The 20,496-nt window shown below is 38.9% G+C and overlaps 1 protein-coding gene across 6 annotated transcripts in view; it reads right to left on the bottom strand.

The window, feature by feature from the left end:
- LOC137284988 (axin-1-like) overlaps positions 1 to 19,230 on the bottom strand; it is a 30,802-nt gene extending 11,572 nt beyond the window's left edge. Inside the window, exons 1-4 of one of the 6 annotated variants that reach the window (XM_067817083.1) lie at positions 19,057 to 19,230; positions 8,512 to 9,570; positions 8,047 to 8,064; positions 5,939 to 6,082 (exon numbers count right to left, since the gene is read on the bottom strand). In XM_067817083.1, the coding sequence (XP_067673184.1) occupies positions 5,939 to 6,082; positions 8,047 to 8,064; positions 8,512 to 9,500 (1,151 nt within the window). In that variant the 5' untranslated portion in view covers positions 9,501 to 9,570; positions 19,057 to 19,230. Of the gene's footprint in view, positions 1 to 5,938; positions 6,083 to 8,046; positions 8,065 to 8,511; positions 9,571 to 18,695 lie in introns of all 6 variants that reach the window. The other 5 variants (XM_067817080.1, XM_067817081.1, XM_067817084.1 and 2 more) reach the window with 5 other exon arrangements.
- Positions 19,231 to 20,496: the final 1,266 nt, after the last annotated feature.

Genomic DNA, 20,496 nt, shown 5'->3' with positions numbered 1-20,496 from the left:
CGAGAGATGACGACACAAAAAATGTTTTAGAATTGAGCCAATGACAAGAAACAGTATTTTTTATGTCAAGCTGACAGGTTAAACAATTCATCCCCATACTCCACCCCAGCAACATGGTATTTCACAAGTTCAAGGACACACTGAAACCCAACAGTACCATGTATGCTCCACTGAAGCAGCCAAGGTCAGTGACCTCACATGCACACACTATGTTGTCCACCCTGCCCTGTACTTCATCCCCTCATCACTATCAGCCAGTTCTGCTAACCATCAATACAACATTTAAGCTGCTGCAATAAAAGTAATGCCATCCCTATCATCAAAGCAGACTTTTCTTTGATTGCTGCTGTCCACAAAGGTAATGGAGACAAGCCTTGGAGTAATTAGCGATAATGCCTTCCTCAATGTTTATCAATTAAGTGTCTAGCTTAATCCTCCATTGTTTACAGAGTTTTATTACAGGTGCAAAGGGATACAATAGACTGCTGGGGTGTTTTATGCCCCTTATTCCCTATGGTGACTAGAGGCATTCTTTTGATGAAGTAATAGAAGGCAGCAATAAAAGTTCCTCATATTTCCATTTGGATTGTTATATAATTCAAGATGAAAAGAGGGTGTTGTTTAATAACTCATATCAATAGTTGCCATGAACACAAACACGAATACATGAAATGCTTGCTTTACTTAAATGTTTAAATCTCTGGAGTATTCGCTGGTCCAAATCTTTCAACTATCTCTTTACTGTCATAAGCCCTCATTAATAATCTTTGACAGTGTTGGTGCTCCATCTTTGCAATAAGAATGAAAGAAACATGTAGCTAAGCATTAATAACAACTAATACTGATTTTTTTAATCCAGACAAGCATTAATAAGATGTTATAGACAATACTTCTGTAAATGACTAAATTCCAATATTAACAGAGCCTCAGTGCGGGAATCCTTTGTTTTATTTGACACTGTGCAAAACAAACAGTGGTACTAAACTACAAGTACCAGAAAGCCTCAATATTACGCCCTTCCTTGCCTTAGGTTGCAATAATGCTCAATTCATGCAATCCAATCTTCAAACCTAAAATGTATTAGTCAGTTTCTATTTATTCTTAATATGGCCTAGAGCTAATTCCTGGGTTGGTCACCTTTCACTTGTATGACCAGAGCCAGTATTTCCTTGACTTAGGGGCAATATCCACTATATCTCCCTGACTGGGGGGCTATATCTCCAGCAGCCCTGAGTCAGAACAACTGGACAGCCAGCTAACAGTTTCAAGCTTCACTGGAGGTGCCCTTATTGTCCCTTGCTACCATTCAACCCAACTGAGACAGACCCTCTACACAAAGAAAGTCAGCCTGAGGCAAGCCTTCTTAACCTGGAGCAGTCTACCGGGCTAAGTTGGCTGCCCCATATCTTTTGTTACCAGTTTTCTCTCCCAAGCTTGCTTTGCAGGTCCTATCCAGCTCCTATGAATGGAACGAGTCCACAACTCAATGATCAGGGCCTTGTACTAACAGCCAATATGGCTTCCATTTTGAATCCTCTCTCCTCCCCTGGAGATGGTGGACCTTCTATTTGTTTCATCTATCAATCTCAGGATCCAGAACACAGGGCAGGTGCCCTTAAGGTTGTTGTAAACCATGAAAGAGCCTCTAGTCCATCAAATCATGAGACCGAGACAATTATTCTTATACAGTTGAAACTAGTTTCCTTTATGAAATGATAAGGTGTGAAGCAAAAAATATGAATAAATAACCTAAATGTTTAAATAATTAAAAAATCATCTGAAGATCATCACCTATCACTGTATTTAAAACACGTCCATATTAAAGGGAACAGACACGATCATGTTATATCATCATATAACTGTCATTGGGTCATCTTCCACCTGAATTTTAAAGTCAATAGTAGCAATATGTTTAAGACTGAGCACATCAAATGTCCCCCTCCTCACTCCTCATCACATTATCTAGACTGTCAGTGTAATGAAACACTAGTACGGGTCATATCTCCTGACCTCCCCACATTCCTGGATGGACTAGTCGGTTGTGTGAAGATTTGACCAAGTCCACTCCCACAGAGGGGGAGAAACACTTGCATCAGATTTTTTACATTCTTAGCAGAGCATCAAAAGGCTAAGATACAGATAAGCAAACAACTGCAAAAACGCTTGATGGTAGAGCTAGTAGTTTGAAGACAGGGACCTCTCCACAACAATCTGGAAATATTCTTCAAACAGTTGATAGAAATCACCACAAATTGCCAAGTCATGTTATCAGTTTGTGATGGTGAGGGCCCACCTGATTCATCAAAACTATGCCCTTGCGACTCACTGATCAAATGCCGAAGTAAACAAGGAGACCCCTTTCCCATAGCATTCACAAAAGAACATACCTGTCTTTTAGCAATTGATTGCACAAATGTTATGCTGACAAAGTTGCATATCTTTGACAAATTTATCTTTTTGATATGAGCAAATTAACTGAATTTCACAAGATATTAATCACATCAAAACATCTTTTGAAATTTGAGACAAAAACTAATCATTTTTCAAACTGTTTTTCATATTTCCCTTCTTCGAATTCATCCTCCTTTCATTTTGCCGCTCTTTTTTCTTCAGGAGATTGACAAAGAGACACATGGTTTTGTCATCATCTACATTGAGTCTTTGACTGAAGCTGATTTTGAACCATAATGCTTTTCATTTGATTTTTTCAGAAAATCATCTGACAACAAACGGAGAACGCGCACTTCAATGCCAGGATCACTCACCAGTCCGTTGTTTTCAACAACATATTACAAAGAAAGATGAGGCCAGGATGAAGTTAACAAGTTAATGGAAACTTGGATTGGATAAACCTCCAAGGCAAATTAGTCTACTACTTGAAAGCTACTGCTGAACTCTGTTCTCAAGTCATGCTCTTAGACAAACCACAAGAAATCTCATAAAGAAAGACAGCACAAAGAGACATTTACAAGCATTTGTGTTCCATGAAAAGATCAAACCAAAGGAAAGTTTAGCTGAGCAAGAATAAGAAGCAGCAGAGTCAGACATGATATATAGGCCTGAGTTAGAGGACAGTGTTCGCCATACTGCTATCAACACAATCTCTCTGTTGTGGGCCAATCACAGGCCTGCACTGGACCAGGTAGAGCTTTTGAAGATCAAAGCACCATACTATTCATTAGATAAAAAGCTTTCCGCTATGGAAGTGGCTAGGCCTTTTATAAACAAGGCATAAATTGCTTGATGGGGGCTGGCCCAGGCGTTTGAAGTTTGCATGTGTGTTAGGCTCGACTGATTGTCAATGGCAAATTGATCGCCAAAGAGGGTAACATAATGGGGTGCTTCCCAGTGCCTCTGCTTCAAAGACTGTCAGACAAAAGCCTGCTCACATGTGGATACGGATCGTAATCACCCGCCATAGTAATTTAATTACTACAAAGAAACATATAACATGAGTTGTGCTCGTGTTCAGGAGTGGGTTTTCGGTAAAGAACACCTTTTGGATTCATGAACAAAAGGCTACTGAGAAACAGATATGCTGGATGGTAGAAAATACCACAGCTAAAGTTTTTAATTCTGCATAAGGGAGACACGACATATCTGTTTCTGTATCATGTAGGTTTCTGGTTCGGGATATAGGAAACCTCTAAATGCTTGTGTAGCAAACATCAAATAAGTCATGAAAATATGGCATTACATCAATAAATCAAGTTTTGCATTTCAAAGATATCTGTCTGTATCTAGAACATTTCATCTTCATGAAACGACAAAACATATCTTTTTATCAAACATGAAATTCTAAGCTGATTACGTGTTTGTTTCTCTGTAACAATGAAGAATGTTATGGAAGGTTTATGCACATCCCTTGTTCTTACTTCAAACGAAGCTGTCCTCTGGGGTTACAATTAATGGGACATAAAATTGCAAAAAATTTACCTTTAGTTGATACCTTAGTATAATGTTATTCACCATATTTCAATATTATTATTCCTCTGAGAATCTTTAACTGAGAAACATGAATAATGGGATATGTCCTAACAAGGTGATTTTCAAAGCCGATGATAAAAAGAAAAAATCATCTTAAATTCTATTTTCATAAAGTAAACATAAATCATCATGATTAAATACATGCAATAACTTTGTCATTTAATATCCCAGTTTAATAAGTCTCATGACTTATAAGTTCTTAAGAGAGAAAAACACTAAATTGAGCGAAGCAGTTATTCTTGTCAAAATTGGCTTTTCTCCTAACAAATTTACAGTCAAGATGTATGAAAGATGAATTTCTATGAACCTTCAATGCAAAATCCCTCAACTGTTGAATTGTCATTGGGGCTTCCCGTAGCACATGGGAATGAATTCATCTAGTCTGTTCCGCTCGAATGATCAAACACCGACTAGTAAACTAATATCACCCAGCCTTCCACCTCTGCTTCTGATCATTCAACCGCGACATGATTACTGGAGGCCCAGACCATATTTTGTGTTCAACAATGGTTGAATGTGGACATAAAAGTTTGAAGATAAACTAGCACCTCTTTGTTATCCTGGTCAGGCCATCTGTCTGATGTATTCAAAGCACCCATGCAACCATGGGCAACAGTGTACCCAACCTCTTACAAGTCACCTCTGATGAATAATTTTTCATGTTTAATGGCAAAAAGCAAATCTTTGATAGAGAATTCTACTCTTTATGTAAGACTCAGTCTGTGTCATACCTGACTAGGTTCGAGCTTTTAGAGAGGAGTTAAAAGAGCATCCTTAATGTTTCCATGATATATTATTTATTATTCTTTATGTACACTTGAAAGAGAAGACACAGGATCATGGCTGTCTACGATTGATTCCTGCTCATCAAATATCAAACATCCTTCAGACAACAGCAGTGAAAAGATTCATTGCCTTCCAAATCTCAAACATCTGTTCAAATGATAAAAAAGAGAACTCTTTGAAGATGCAAGCGATAATACTCTTTTCAGTCAGAAGATGAAATGACAGAGGTTTTGAAAATATACCATAACAATCTTTCATCTTATTTTTTCAAAAGATTACCAATTTTTTGTACTTATTTGATGTTGATAACAACTTACAATCCATCTTGCTATTTCATAATTCATCAAAATAACAATGTCAGCTATAATCATTTTGAACTTGAGATTAGGCCACACCAATTTTATTTCTTGTTTTACAGATTTTTGTCAACTGAAAACCTAAACACAGGTTGGAAAAAAAAATAATAATGCATTTCCAATCAAAGTATTCTTTCTAAATACACAAAGTATTTTACTTTTGGCAATTTAGTAAGTGAATATAGGTAAAGAGGAAACAATCTTAGAAGTATTTTCTTGTGAGTTTACATTTTTAACCAACAAAAACATTAGGATTTTACTTTTTCAGCGGGGTAAATGTATTTATTTATTTTTTCTTGGTCTTGAAAAAATATGGCAGGTGGATCTGTAAAACAAATATTTTTGGTCTGGTCTGGCCTGTTAATATGTTGAACACAAGCCACAGAGAGACATTAACACAGGTAAATGGCAGCAGGGTAAATAACAAAGTCTGGGTGAAAATGTCTAGTAATCACCAATATTTCAGTGAGTGAGTGAGTGAGTGAGTGAGGAAGAAAGCCAGCAAACATCTATGAATGTATGCAAGAGAGTGTGGAGAACACTTAAATGAAAACAGGTGTCGGGTGATGGGATTTTTTTTAACACGTGTACCCCTCAATCACCTCTATGAAACTGACTAGTGGTTGACGGCATAAGTACTAATCAGCAACATGGGGATAATCAGACAGAATCAAGAGAGCTGGCACCGGAGGCAGTCGTTCACCCATACATGGCTGAATCAGTCCCATTATCCACCTGATCCACTATGATATAATGTGTGACTGAACCATATCTTGCTCTAAGACAATATTGTTATTTTTGTTACTCACATGCTGCTGTCTGTAACTGACATGGTGTCGTCAGTGAGGGCGTCACTTGAGAGAGACTGCAGTTCGCTATCTTGAGCTGAGGCAGGTGCGTATGACACATGGTTTGGGTAGGACGAATGGCGAGAATTACAATACAGAGGGTACCTGCAAAACACGGATATTCTTACACTGAATCAAAATATATAAATACATGTAACAAATGACAAATTTCTCCTCAAAGCATGTGTAACAGCTAAGTGATTACTTGTTTAAATTTAAATTTCACTTCGAGTTGCAGCGAATGTAGTATTCTTACTATGAATGTAACTAATATGAAAGGGGAAGGGAAACACTATAAACAGAAAGGCCAAACAGGCCAACTTTTGATCCCTTTGCAGTCTAATTCGTTATGAATGTGAATTTAAAAATCTCCATTGTCAAGATAATGATCATTCTACTGTCACATGGATGAAGTTCCGTGTTTTCAAAATACTTATATCTCAATTCATGCAAATAATGAAGTTTATAAAAAAGTGCCAAAGCTGTTGATCAACACTTTATGCCAGTCAGCATGGGTGATCAAAGGAGCGCAGCTGTTTGATCATGTGAACAGGACAAAAGCATCTGCCTATATTATTGACAAGACTTCATCATGTGGAACTTGAGAACCAGTTAAGCCTACTAGCGCTGCATATGATCATAAGCTAGGAATTAGTAACTATTGATGAATATCTGACATAAAAGATCAAAAACACACTTCAAAAAGTAATGTATTATGATTAAAATATAAATGTTGTGGACTGAACTGATCAATATTCATACTGCAAGCTTGTGCTTCAGTGCTTTCAAGATCACAAGAGAATGGAGGCCGTTTTGAATCAAAATTCAGTTTCCAGGGACATTTTATTGGAAAGTTGCAAACATAAAGCTGTTTATCTTAAAGCTTCACAGATCACGTTCTGCTGCCTTAACCAACAGTTGTTCATATGCAGCCATCCAGCTGACTGACCGTACACCTTCAAGACGAACGAGCAATTCATACCCGAACCGTTACTGGAGATAATACAGTACTTAATTAACACTCGTGGTAGTTTATTATACAAACATCAATGTTATCATGTTAAACAGTTTCCTTGTGAAAATGTTTCCATCCTATGTAGTTATTTATCTCGAAACATAGGGTGCAGCAAAGATGTAAACCAATTCAGAAATTCTTAAGCAGTGCTCATGCTTGGAAATATTATCAGAGACATGCATGGTCTGCTGCAGGTGGTGGTGGAAATAGCAAGGACATTTGCTCACTTGGCTGATTTTAAAGTCAAATATATTATGGGACAGCTGTAACAGTTCATGTGTGGCATACCCAATCAAAAGGTGAATATCCATGTCAGGATTGTGTGATTTGGGAGCAGGGATGGGATATCCCTGTCCTGCAGGTAAGAATTCATATTGTCTGCACTTAGAGCAGGGATGGGATACATAGAGAGAATGGCAAGGAGGGAATGACAAAATATAACATGTAAATCAGTAACAGACGAGAACAATGCAGTGTGAAAAAAAACCACAAACAAACACAGACGGTTGGAGATACAAAAACACCTAGTTGGTGCAGGTGGCACAAGTTAAAAGAGGGCATATTACACGTTGTGGGATGGGACATAGAATATTGCAAATTTGGAATTTGGTAGGTGGGGACAATACGAATCTCTGAAGGGTTGAGTAGCAAGATACACTGAATAGAACCCTGAGGTGTGACAGCTGGATTGGGTGGGCTGAGGAAAGGCATGACTGGGGGCAGTGGGGCAATAAGGCAGCTACCATTGCCTGATTGCTCAAATTATGTAACAACATATAACGATAATGGCAAAAACATCAATAAGAACCTTACTTATATGAATATCATAAAGTAAAATGAATGCACAGAACAACAGTAAACAGTGTGGACGTTGATGGTGCTCGTGGCTTGAATACTGAAGCTAGCATATTGAAATGAAGAAATAAAACTTCAATCATGTGTTAGTGCTTTGCAGCCTAAGAGAAAAGTAGCAAAAAGCTTTAACATTAAACTGAACAATCAGCACATGTGAAGTAAGTGCATTTGGCAAGAGACTTAAATCGAGTCTACTCACTGCTGTTTAGATGAAGGGCTACAAGAAAGAGGAGCGAGATTTATATACTTGCTATACCCTCTTGTACATCAATTACGAGAACACAAGAACTGCTGCTGAAGTTATTGACCATGAATATTTGGGTTTTTTTCGGCAGTGCTCACATTTTATAAAAACAAATCCATCATATTCATGATACCTGATGATTTTGTTCTAGTTCAGATGATTATTCTGACCAAACGAAGTTATATTTCATTACATATATAGAGCTTTAAACAATTTTCCTAATTTAAAAGTTGAGGAGTAAGGTTTCAGAGAGTTGAAGTTACGTGTGTTTTAATATTTCGTCAGCACTACAGCAGGAAATGTAGAATGTTGTACAATGTTCCACTATGGATGGAAGGAGGAAAACATTACTAGACAGAGCTTTTAAATGGAGATTACTCGATCAGCTTAACTTCAATGTCACCTAGACTGAACACTCACCCTGATATTGTTTCTGTCCTCTTAGCACCAGATGAATCACTTCGGTATGACTTGTGTGAGAGAACCTTATGAAACAAGGGTGGCCCCATAGAGGTGAATTTGCTGGCATCTGTATCTAGTTCCTTGTCCTCAGGTAACGATGGCAGCGGACCTGGCTGGGACATCGGTCGGGCACTGTTAGAGCCGCTGGAGTGACTGGACTTTGGACTATCACCGTATGACTGAACATATTGCACATAAAAATCAGAGTTCAAAAACGCAGGATATGTCACATTTCTCATATATGATTCAACTTCAGTAGCAGCTGTGTCATATATATACTGATCCACTGCCATTTTCTTGTTGATTTTGTCCGAAATTTCTTGTTTCGTTTCTTTCAATAAACACCTCACACCATCATTGCGTACGAAATGCTTGTAGATGGCTTTGACCAGAGAAGGGATATTGGTGCTCTGCGCACTCTTGCGCTTGAGTCCCTGACAAGCGAACCAGAAGTCAACTTCCAGCGCACCACCACCCTCCTTATCCAGGTACTCTTTGAAGAGCTGGACGCCATCACTGTCACTCAGGAGGTGGTTCAAGTTCTCAGCCCATTTCAGGTGGGGTGGGGTGCTGTTCTCGGTAAAGGGAGGGGAATTGGCAGCACTACCTTCTGGCTCGTAGCCATTTGGAGCTTCCATCTCTTCATGGTCCAGTTTTTGTGAAGAGGTACAGCTTGATTTCTCAAGGTTTGATTTTCGCGGCGTTGCAGCTGGGGAATGGCTTACCTCCCCTTTGTTCGAGGCGGCACTTTTGGTACTTTTAGTGGACGATTGACTCCTGTTACTCTTGTTGGACAAATGACTTTTGTGGGAGCCTGAGCTTTGTGTGGACATACCCCCATTTGACTGAAGCTCATTCTCCTCCCCGGGGACTGGGGGTCGTGGGGCAGATTCCGTGAAGTTGTTACCGCCGGAGTCATTGAGAAATTCATACACTTTGCTTGTCATCCTCGCTGGGACTCAGCATCTCCCATGAGGCCCGAGTTTGTCGTGCTGCCACAATGTCTTAGAGCCACATCTGAAATGACAAGATGAATCATTACGTTCCTGCAGTATCGTTGTCGACTTCTGACAGCTTTCAAATCAAATATGACCGATTGTAAAATTGCTTGAGACTCAGAATGACCCCAAGCATTTTCCCTAAAAAATATTTCAATTGTTCAAATTAATCCACTAAATCTGATAGCAAGACATCATCTATTTCACAAGATAATAACGTGAATATCAAATGAATTAAACTTCAAAATCTAATATGACAGTGTCCCCCAAAAATGTTATTCTTCTATTGATCAACACATACTTTGCTCAGGTCTAAGCCAAGTCCACACTCAACATCACCATCGAGTAAGAATGTCTATTTTGGCACAGGCAAAGCTATTTTTTATGTTAGCAAAGGATGAAGCTGACGATGGTCGTGTAGTCACCTTCTCTCAATCAATGCTCAGTCCTGCTATCAAGCAAACAAGCTGATTGGTCACCGCTAACACAGTTCAAGCTTGCTTTTAGCTTCAGATACCATGTTTGTGTGGATGATTTTGGATTTTTGACCAAAACTCTGAGACAACTAAGCAAATAAAAGGAAACCTTTGAAATTCTATTCGTGATGAACTCTGTGTCAACTGACCATGATCTCATTGCCAACTCTTTACTAGACAATGACACGAAATAAATTCGGTATTCATGACTGAGACAAAGGAATTTTATTAATAAACAATAAAATGGCATACAAAGATTCTTTGCTACAAAACTTAAACATAAGTTATATACCTATAGTGATTCAATAACTTCTTTACCTATCACATGCATGCACATGCTCTTTCAATGTTCACTAATTTAACAGCAAATACTTGTCTCACCAACAAACAGGCTGGTTATTTCTGATTGACTATTCCCAGCGGCAATGTATGATTCTAAAATACCATCCTAATGGAATTGCTTTAAATCTTTGTGAAGCACTGCACTTGTGTATCCAGTTGATCTCTTTAAGCCCCGGTTTCACGCGAGTAAACTAACCTTTTTTGAAACAATAAACTCCAACAATACTAAAATCATCCTGACCTCAGACAAGGCAGCCTTTTTCTGATAGTAGAGGGACATGGTTCAACTCAAGGCTGTTTGGATACTACTGACTTCGTGGCTCCACAAACCATTTGATTTATGCTCTAATAGAACTTGCGATCTCAACTAAGAACAGTTAAGAACCCTGAAATCTTTGAGACGAGAGGCCTAGCCTTTAAAAGAAAGTCCTACCAAAGTGAATACCATCAGTAAAAGACGATGTAAAAGACTTCCACCAACCCTACAAGCTTGACCCAAGAAACATTACATTAAAATCTAAGCTAAAAGGGTTAGGTTAGGTTTGTAGCCATTCTCCCTTTGACGTTGTCAGTTCCCAAAGATACATGTGGAGAGAGGCTTTAGGAATATGCTTGCAGTTTGGGCTTTGATGTAAGGAAGAATGTTCTCTACTGTAATGAGAGGGCTCAGTCACCCAAAGCACTTCAAAGAATCTCCAGTATCAAGATCTGTGCTCGGGAATCCTACATACAGCCATATGTTTGCAGCCTTGCCCACATCCTACCAGAAAAAACACAGGCCAACTAAGACGAGTGAACCTCGTGACCTCGGACAAAGGGAGGGAAATCCATCTCTTTCACTGCCATGAAAAGAGGGCATAATTTTGGCTCCCCTTCTTAGTGGCCTTAACTGACATAGGGAGATCTTTTGACAAAAAAGACATGTTGTATACATTCTCATGACAGTAAACTGAAAGCAAATGTTTCTGAAACATGTTCCTTCCATGTAATTGATGCAACACAGACTTTCAACACTTCACAAGATAATTTGCACTTAGGAGTGGTTCAAAATCATCAAAGTATGCTCGGGCTTGATAAGGATTTTTTACAACCATAAAGCAGCCATATTAATTTCCTATCCAACCATGAAACACTTTGACAAAATCTTCCACTGGTGCAAAACAGTCAAGATGAAGAGACTAACAGCTTGCAATGAAAATTAAGGCCATTTGAACTGCTCTGAATTAATTCCAGGTTTTTCAACATTTATCAATACAATGATTCACACATTTTCCATATTTTTACCATGCATACATCTTAATCAGTTCATGAACAATAAAACATCTACGACAAATATGCATCTCAAACATACATCAATAACACAAATTCAGTGACTGTTAGTCTGAGGCTAGTCAAAATCTAGTATAAGTTGTTGTAGCCAAAATCTATAATTCACATTAAACAGTGTGAAATGAAAAGTGGACTAGTTTGTGTAGTTCACTGCGACTGAATGCCTGCAGTGTCACTTTCTTTAAACAAAAGCAAGGCTGACTGACATGTATTTAACCATAATAGCAAGTATTCAGCACCTGACACAGAATTAGCATAGGACAATATTCCACCAAAATGTTAGCGGTAATATATTTATGCCTGTAACCCTGGAGAGGCATCTGTTTGCCACAGAGGTTTAAGCTCAAGAAATGGCACCGATCGATGGTGCCTGTCCCTGCAAACCCCAGCTAACCAGTAACACTACCCATGTCTTCACCAGACACACACATTATTCAATCAGGACTATTCCACTTACTAGCTGCCAACATGCAACCTGTACTCATTAATAGCAGATTTTGTCCTGTTCCATGGAATAACACACGGCAGAGCTAATACAATCTGCTACAAAGCATAACACCACTCTCAGTCTCCTATAGGATATCGATCCCATATTCCATGGTCAGGACAATTAACTTTGTCACTGGTGACCTGTCAACTCTTCCTCAAGGATGTAGCATGCTCCACAGCGATTAGTCTTAGCATTATCTTAGTGTGTATGTCATCTCTTACTGTCACAACACAAGGAGGATATAGCAATTTATAGCATGTGTACATCCAGTGCATGATCATGGACTGTTTACATATAATAACATACCAGTATTCACATCCCAAATCTCCTTACCTTGCACAATATCCTCCCAGGGCATTCTCAAGCATTTCAATCCTATTTTTCAAAAATAGATTTCCACGTAGAAGACAATACGTGACAAACTGACCTTTACAACCGGCAGAAATAATTAATTTCTCTGTGCAAAGTCTACACAAACAATTGAATAGTGAGACAATGGATTTCACACCAAATAAGGAATATAACTTCTGCATGCCTTCCTATGACTAACTAGTGTATGGGTTGATGGAATACAGAGATATGTGAACAAATATAGCTGTATCTGTTCTCACTTGACCAGCCTGCTCACACACACAAGGAATAATACATCAAAGTGCATCCTACGTCCAGTGTGTTAAAATCCAATCACCAGGTCATGTTAATCAAAAGATTACCGACACACTAGTCTTTGATGTCTTGTTACAATTGTTAATATTCCTTTATTCCGCCAGCAGGAGCATCATGTGACAAGTTAACACATGGTCAGTGGATAACGGATGTATCAACCTACACAAAGATCAAGACTATCAAGTTCTCATTACCGACTTGCTATCTCAAATTATACAGATATCTCTGACAAAGATTCACATTCATAAAGGCAATCTTAATGTGTTCTACCTTTTTTGTTTTTCATACATTAATTCCCTACACAGATCGTTCTTTGATATTCAAGACACTAAACTTTATGAACTTTGCTTGTTTTGAAAGGAGAATTTGATATCTGTCTCTTTATGCAGATGCCTGGTCTTGTTGAAGTACGAGAGATTCAGGCCGTCATCTGAATTCATTTCATTTGTTTAGTCCAAGAGATGAAATCCAAGCTAACTTCAAAGGGTCCTACACATTTATTTATACATACATACATAAATCAGATTGAGGTTATTTCCTCAGATGCTTACAAACCAAGTATACCATTCAGCTGCAAGAGTATGTCTATTCATGGACAAGGAACTAAAAAAAACCCCAATGGCCCAGTATATTGAATTATTTTCTCATTGTATTCGTAAATGCAAAACAATCCATATTAGATCCATTCTAATAACTTCTGCAATATTCACACAAATCAATTATTTTTGTTTTGTCTGGGAGAATACAAACTATACAACAGAACATCTGCAGAAAATGACAACCACTGTGACAATATTTGTCATGCATTACGTATTTCTATCTTGCCCCCAAAATACTTATCCTGTTCAGGATGAATTTGAACATTTACAGTAAATGCATTTGTGAACGAACACATGACAAAATATTTGAAAAGGTTAGGAGAAATCTACACATATCGGTGGTTTTAAAAGCATATGCAAGTCAAGGCAGACAAACAATACCAGTGGCCACTCATTAAGGATGCTAAGACTTGATTATCAATTACAATGTAGTTTTACATGCCAGTGTCTGAAAACCACAGACAACAGGAAGTGGAAGTGGGGAGGATGTGGCCACCTAATTGTGTTCATTGAAACACTAAAGGTGTGTCACTGCAGAAGTATGTGTGTCACACTTGTGAACTTGCTGAACTTGTGGACAATGAGACGAGATGTGTGAAACGTGATGATGTGCAGTTTCACTGTGGTATAACTCATATATCACTGCATTCTCTTCCCACAGTGGTTACTTGTCACATCTTCCTACGTAACCTCTGTTCTAATATGACCTTTTCATGGTGCAAGTGTTCAAGACTCATGATTGGAGGCAATCAGATTTAGAAGTGCAATCAGTGATCTTGTTTCAAAAGCAATCATTCGAAAGATCTCGGTAACTTCCGGATGCATCGTGAAAACTAGAACCTCTTCCCGACTGTGATGCTCAAATGTTTCTTGTAGGCAGAACTCAGTCATGTCATTTTTGTTTCTCCACATTGCTTGCATTTGTCAAGTTGAATCTAAGTCGATAAAACACATGTTCTAATTGGACAGAAAAGGGGAGATAAATCTGCTGCCATTTTTTGCCGCTAGGGGATTTTATGAGAACCGAGATATATGGCCGTATTAGAACAGAGGTTCATAGGAAGATATGACAAGTAACCTCTGTGGGAAGAGCATGATATCACTGTGGTGCATAGGGTTTCTATGTGGTATAACCCATACCACTTTGGTGCATAGTCTCCCTGTGGTATAACCCATATCACTCTGGTGCATAGTCTCCCTGTGGTATAACCCATATCACTCTGGTGCATAGTCTCCCTGTGGTATAACCCATATCACTCTGGTGCATAGTCTCCCTGTGGTATAACCCATATCACTCTGGTGCATAGTCTCCCTGTGGTATAACCCATTTCAGTATGATGCATAGTGTCTCATTGTGGAATATAGTGTTTCTCTGTGGTGTAAGTCACATCACTGTGGTATAACCACAAAGGTGTAAGCTGTGTTACTTTGCCATAAAGCCTCATCAGCATGTATTGCCTTACTATGATATGATTTGTGTCACAATGTTACTATATTGTAATATGTCTCACTTTGGTACATAGTGTCTTGTTATGGTATAGAGGTGGAAACTAGCAAAGCATGTGTCACTGTGATATAATGTCACAGATATTACCTGTGCCAGCATGGCATGACCAGTCACTTGGAACCTGTCAGAGTATTACAACATTGAAAAAAAACCCCAACTACCAGGACTAAAACAATCCAGTGATAACTACATGAGTTCTGCACAATCAAGATTTGATCACAGGTCAAACCAGCCAGAGTAAAACTACATAGTAATTGATACTTGACCTATAATGACAAGGATGAATTGCTGAAGATTCTAAACCATATGTTCACAGGAGTTAAAACACTAGAAGAAGTGAGTCAATGGCCTTTTTCACACAACCAGTGTGTGTTGTGTGTCACTGATATATGCATGCCGCATGGCTGCGGTGTAACATCCAGTGAATGTCAATGATAGGTACATGCATTGTTATGGCTACAGTATAATATATACTGTGATACTGTGCATCAGTCATAGATGCAAGGTGATTGGCTATGACATAAGAGTGCACGAAAGGTATAGGTGAAACTATACGTCGGTCTGTGGTACATAACTAAACGTGCCATTAAGTCGTTTATATAACACTGAAATTATGTAACTGGTGATCTACCAATTCTAAGCAGAAGAATGTTAGGAAACTTATATTAATTTAAATATGTTTTAATTTATTGTAAACTAACACCAGCACTAACAAGAATAATAATTAAATTCCCACATACAAGGACAAAATGAAATGTATTGTTGGGACCGCAAGCTGATACACTGTAATACTACCCCCTACCCTGCTGTCTTTCAGTGTGCTAGGAACAGGAGATAAATGATGAATACAATATCTCTCCCAGATGCTACACTATTTTCAATTTCACATCTACCCAGTTGGTTTGTTGCGGGGAGATGGGAGGGTTATTACGTTCCACCACAAGATCAAAGTGATCTGCCAATACAATGAAAGACTGAAACAATTTAACATAATTTCAGCTTTTGTTCAGCTGTGAACAAATGCTGATGCACAGTGCAATAAACATTGCCATATTTCAATTATTTAGTCATATGGATTATGATGTGGTTGCACCATTCACATCACACTGCATTTAACCAGGATGCAATTGAAAAAGTTCCTTTGATGATGGTCCATTTTTTGCAGCATCCCCTCTGTGCAACATCTGGGTTTCCTATTTCAATTAAACGAATATAAAACCTTATTGTAATAGTCACGGTGATTAAACAATACTTCATTTATTTTTCACATCTGAAAGATCAAAGGGGCTTAGTGTATGCTCGGAAACCAGTTGCAGAATAATTGCACGTTGGTACTTGAATATGATTTAACAAATTGTTTGAATATTACCACCAAGGCAATGAATCCATCACAATGTTATTTGAGCATTGATAAACATTGCACTTAGATCAGATGATACTTTCAAGCATATTGCTGAAGGGGGATATCACATTATACAGTCAGTATTGGTAATACTTCCATATTTACAACTTTGCTTGTTCTGCGCCACTAGAATTACCACATGCAATCAAAATAGATACAGTCACCTTTCATCTTGGACCGTGTCAGTGTACTGCAGAACATAAATGACTATTTTTATCAGGTGGAGAAACAATCCTAAACTTAAATGAAAAATACAACAATTAGGAATTATTAAATAGGGGACTAAATACTTTGGGTAATCTTATGGTTACCTGATTATCTACCTTCGAAATATACATTTTAGTTATAAACCCTCAACTTTACTAATGGCTAATTGATTATCCATCTTAGACATTTACATTTTTAGTGACTTCACATTTAATGCTGTTTGTGTTAGAAGTTCAAATAAGCTATATCACCATCAAACACAGATAGAGATAGACCACCTTTCCGTATCAGCTGTCTTAACTCTGTTACTTGTCCACCCTGAAAAGGAAATGTAACAAATATACACCAACTAGGGTATAAAGACAGTACCTAGATTGTTTGACAAGGGTTTCACTTGCAGCCCCGGGTAATATGGGTGTATATTGCACTGGCTGTAGAAAATGTATCACATTGTGAATAAGACTTGCCAGTGTGATCTATGTGTGTGGTCTCTGTACTTGTGTTGGGAGCTATGATAGGTGGGGGTCAGAACAGAGAAAGATTACTTCTCTGACATACTGGCAACACTACAAACACAGCATCCACTTTCAAGAACAGTTGTATAACAGTCATGGACGATAAATTCTAAGATGTTGCTGTTCACCAGCCTGAGCTAACAAGCTCAATAAAAAATAAACCAAAACAATCATCTCGCTGAGGTTAAACAGGCCATCAGGCATGGCAATACCAGGGTGATTTCTGTTAACTACTATGATGCTAGCTTCTGTCTACACATTACAAAAAATGCTTGTGTGACCTACTAAGGTTGTGGCAACAGTCCCGACCCCTAGGATGCATGCCTGACCTAGCTGAATTTTATCTTGCCTACTCCCTGTTACATTGACTCATTAATCTTTATAAACTACGCTGACTGTATCAGAAAATATACAGCATCGTTCCCTCAAGCAAAGGCAACAAAGCGGGTCGTGTATAGGAGTTAAGTCTAGGTGATTTGGCAATGCCCTCACGATCGCAAATCGTGCTCTTTCTAACCCGATCATAGAAACAGACACACTTTCAGGCTGGAAAAGGGGATCGTATGACGATATTTCAAACCCAAAGCGAGCTATCTCTCCACTGCCACAACTAGCTGGCGCTACGGCCGAGAAATTTTACGGCTACTACCTCCGTTTCTGTGCTTTACGATCCCCTCCTTCTCCTTTGACTAAACTCGAGGCCACCGGCACCTCTGAGTTTCACAGCAAATCGTTTTCGCAAGCCGATCACCCCGGCTCAAAGCTAGCATGGCTTCACCACAAAATGTTTTTCATTTTCACATTTCAACAGAGTATCAAACCAAATATACAGGAAAGAATATAAACCGTCGATACAAATCGCATACCTTGGAAGAGAGCAAGACTTATCGGCCAAAACAGATCAAAGTGTGAAGCTAAGACCGACTCCGTGCGTCCGCCATTACACTCAATGCAAATGGCGTCGCCCAGTGTTCAGACCAACGCCACACACATACTCGAGACTTATTCCCAAGTAGAATCTATAAATGCCATTAAATAAATAAACCGTACCATTAACCTACCATGTAATAATTATAAAGGCGTGTTCATTAGAACCGCTCGGGAGGACGACTATCGCCCCACGGACTATTTGTATCATTATACATTGACAATAAACGCATTGATATTTTGTCACTATCAAATACTGATAATTCTAAAAATTAGGCAATAAGTAGACATTTCACAAATAATCAAGAGGTGAGGATTGAATTACCCTATGATACATAATACTTGCGACCGTAGATCAGGTAGTTATGTGATAGAAAGTATATATCCAAAGATATTCGAAGTGTAGAAATATCAACACTGCTTCATAATATACAGTTAGCGGCAACTGTTACAATAGAGTACCAAAAGGAGTTGACCAAGTGCGTAAAACACAAACACTATTAGTAATAGCTGTGCTCACGCTTAGAAACTCCCTGTTTCCAAAAATATATATACAACAAGCACATGACAATTTACCGAGATTCATAATCAATAACTGAGCTTCGTTGCAGGAATAAACTCTTATATATAACAAGACATGTTAAAGACTGCGATAACAGCTTATAAAGCCCAGTGATAACTTACCATATATACATTGTAAACAATAGAAGGATAAAGCACATGTAATTGAAGCAGGTGTATCTACGGTATCCAATAGAGTCCACCTGGGCAATCACGGCACACAATCAGTGTAGATACGAGCAACACTCATTAGCTGTGGGTGAGGCGATGTACTCCAAAATCCAAATCACACATGAACTATAGAACGTCTTCGATGTGGTAATCACTGCTAGAAAATCCAATGAACGACTTTGGCGAAAAGCAAGCTTTCCACATATACGATTCCGTGGTCCCGCTTGTCCGTGCTCGACGCTACATGAAGCATTAGGACCTGCATATGGCGACCGACCTAAAGCTCACAGCATGGCTTACCTTATCCACTCACATTGTAGACAAAGGGGAACCCGGCCTCAAAACATCCATGGGAAGGAACAAAAACGCTGATAGAGATTTGAAAAGTTTGAATCTATAAGATCAAAGCCACATGCCCGCCGCCGACAATCCCCATACACCGTGACGTCACAGCCTTTAGAAGAACCGCACCAATCAGCGCGGAGATAAAATCAACATTGAGAAAAATGCCCTGAGCGAGTCCAAGCGGCGAAGGGGTGTAAGTTTGTTTCCCAAATACTTATTATGATTCACGTTCATCAGAAAATCAGTTGTATGAGTTACATTTTATGTACAACAGTACATTTATCAATTACATGCAAGATTTCGTCTACCACATTTATAATAATGGATTTTCAAACAAATATGGCATGACCTGTCATCCCTTGAGACGTTGTTACAATTTGATAGCTTCCGATAGCAACACGGAGTTGGGAGAGTTTGGAGTCTTACAGATTCACCGTCAATGTTTTCGCTATTTTAGTCCCCTCAAGCGTACTCAAGATATATTTTTTGCCATGCCACCATAGATATATGTCTATAACATCATGAAAAAAAGAAATCCGTCAACGTATACTGTATTTCATGGGAGAAAAGATGGTAATTCGTTCGGTATTGGAGATAATACCCTTGCCCTTATAAATTACACATGTTTGCCGAAAGTCCCTTTGATGTACGGTCACTACATTAGACACAGCTGTAAATCAAGCTTGTGGTGACGCCGCCGAAACAGACCAGGCTGGATAGAACGCCTTCAGCACTAGTGAACTGGTTGTCACAAACATATTGAATCGTGTTCGGTATTTACCTCAGACGGGAGAGTCCTGCTCCTAAAGAGAAGACACTTTTTGAAGACTTTTAACTTTCGGGGCACCTCGGTGTATGAAATCTAACAATTTTCATCGCGGCCGATTTATCACGCTGGCAATATGCCACGAAATGTTTCACTCCGCGTCCCTTTCATCTGCTGGGGACAGATGTTTGTACTATCGGCATAGCACAAAGACAAGGTCGAGTAATTAGTGAATACACAAAGGGATCTCAACATCAAAGGGAGCCGAGGTGTGGTCTATTGTTATGGTCGGAGCGCCGCTTGATGGCTGATTGGGGGAAAGGCACGAGTTGTGGGGTGTAAAGTAGGCGTGGCCCAGCGCGGAACTCCAAGCGGCTCGGCTATAACAAGTTTGGCTTTAATCTTTCAATACCTGTCATCTCGCTGTGCTTATTTTTTACACTTTCGCTTAATTAATTAACTAATTCATCAAAACCAACCCGCGGCGTCTTTGATGTAGTCGGTGGCTCATGCGGCTCGCTTCGCTTCAGAGAATTACAAACTTCCTACCTAAGAGCGGTTATAGAATATGGACGATTAGATGACTCGAAAAATAGACGGTGACAAATTGGCGCGGATTGTCAACACAGTCAATGGCGTAAT

The sequence above is a fragment of the Haliotis asinina genome, chromosome 5 (assembly GCF_037392515.1).
Source record: "Haliotis asinina isolate JCU_RB_2024 chromosome 5, JCU_Hal_asi_v2, whole genome shotgun sequence".
Lineage (NCBI taxonomy): Eukaryota > Metazoa > Mollusca > Gastropoda > Lepetellida > Haliotidae > Haliotis > Haliotis asinina.
This window is presented reverse-complemented; position numbering and strand designations above follow the sequence as displayed.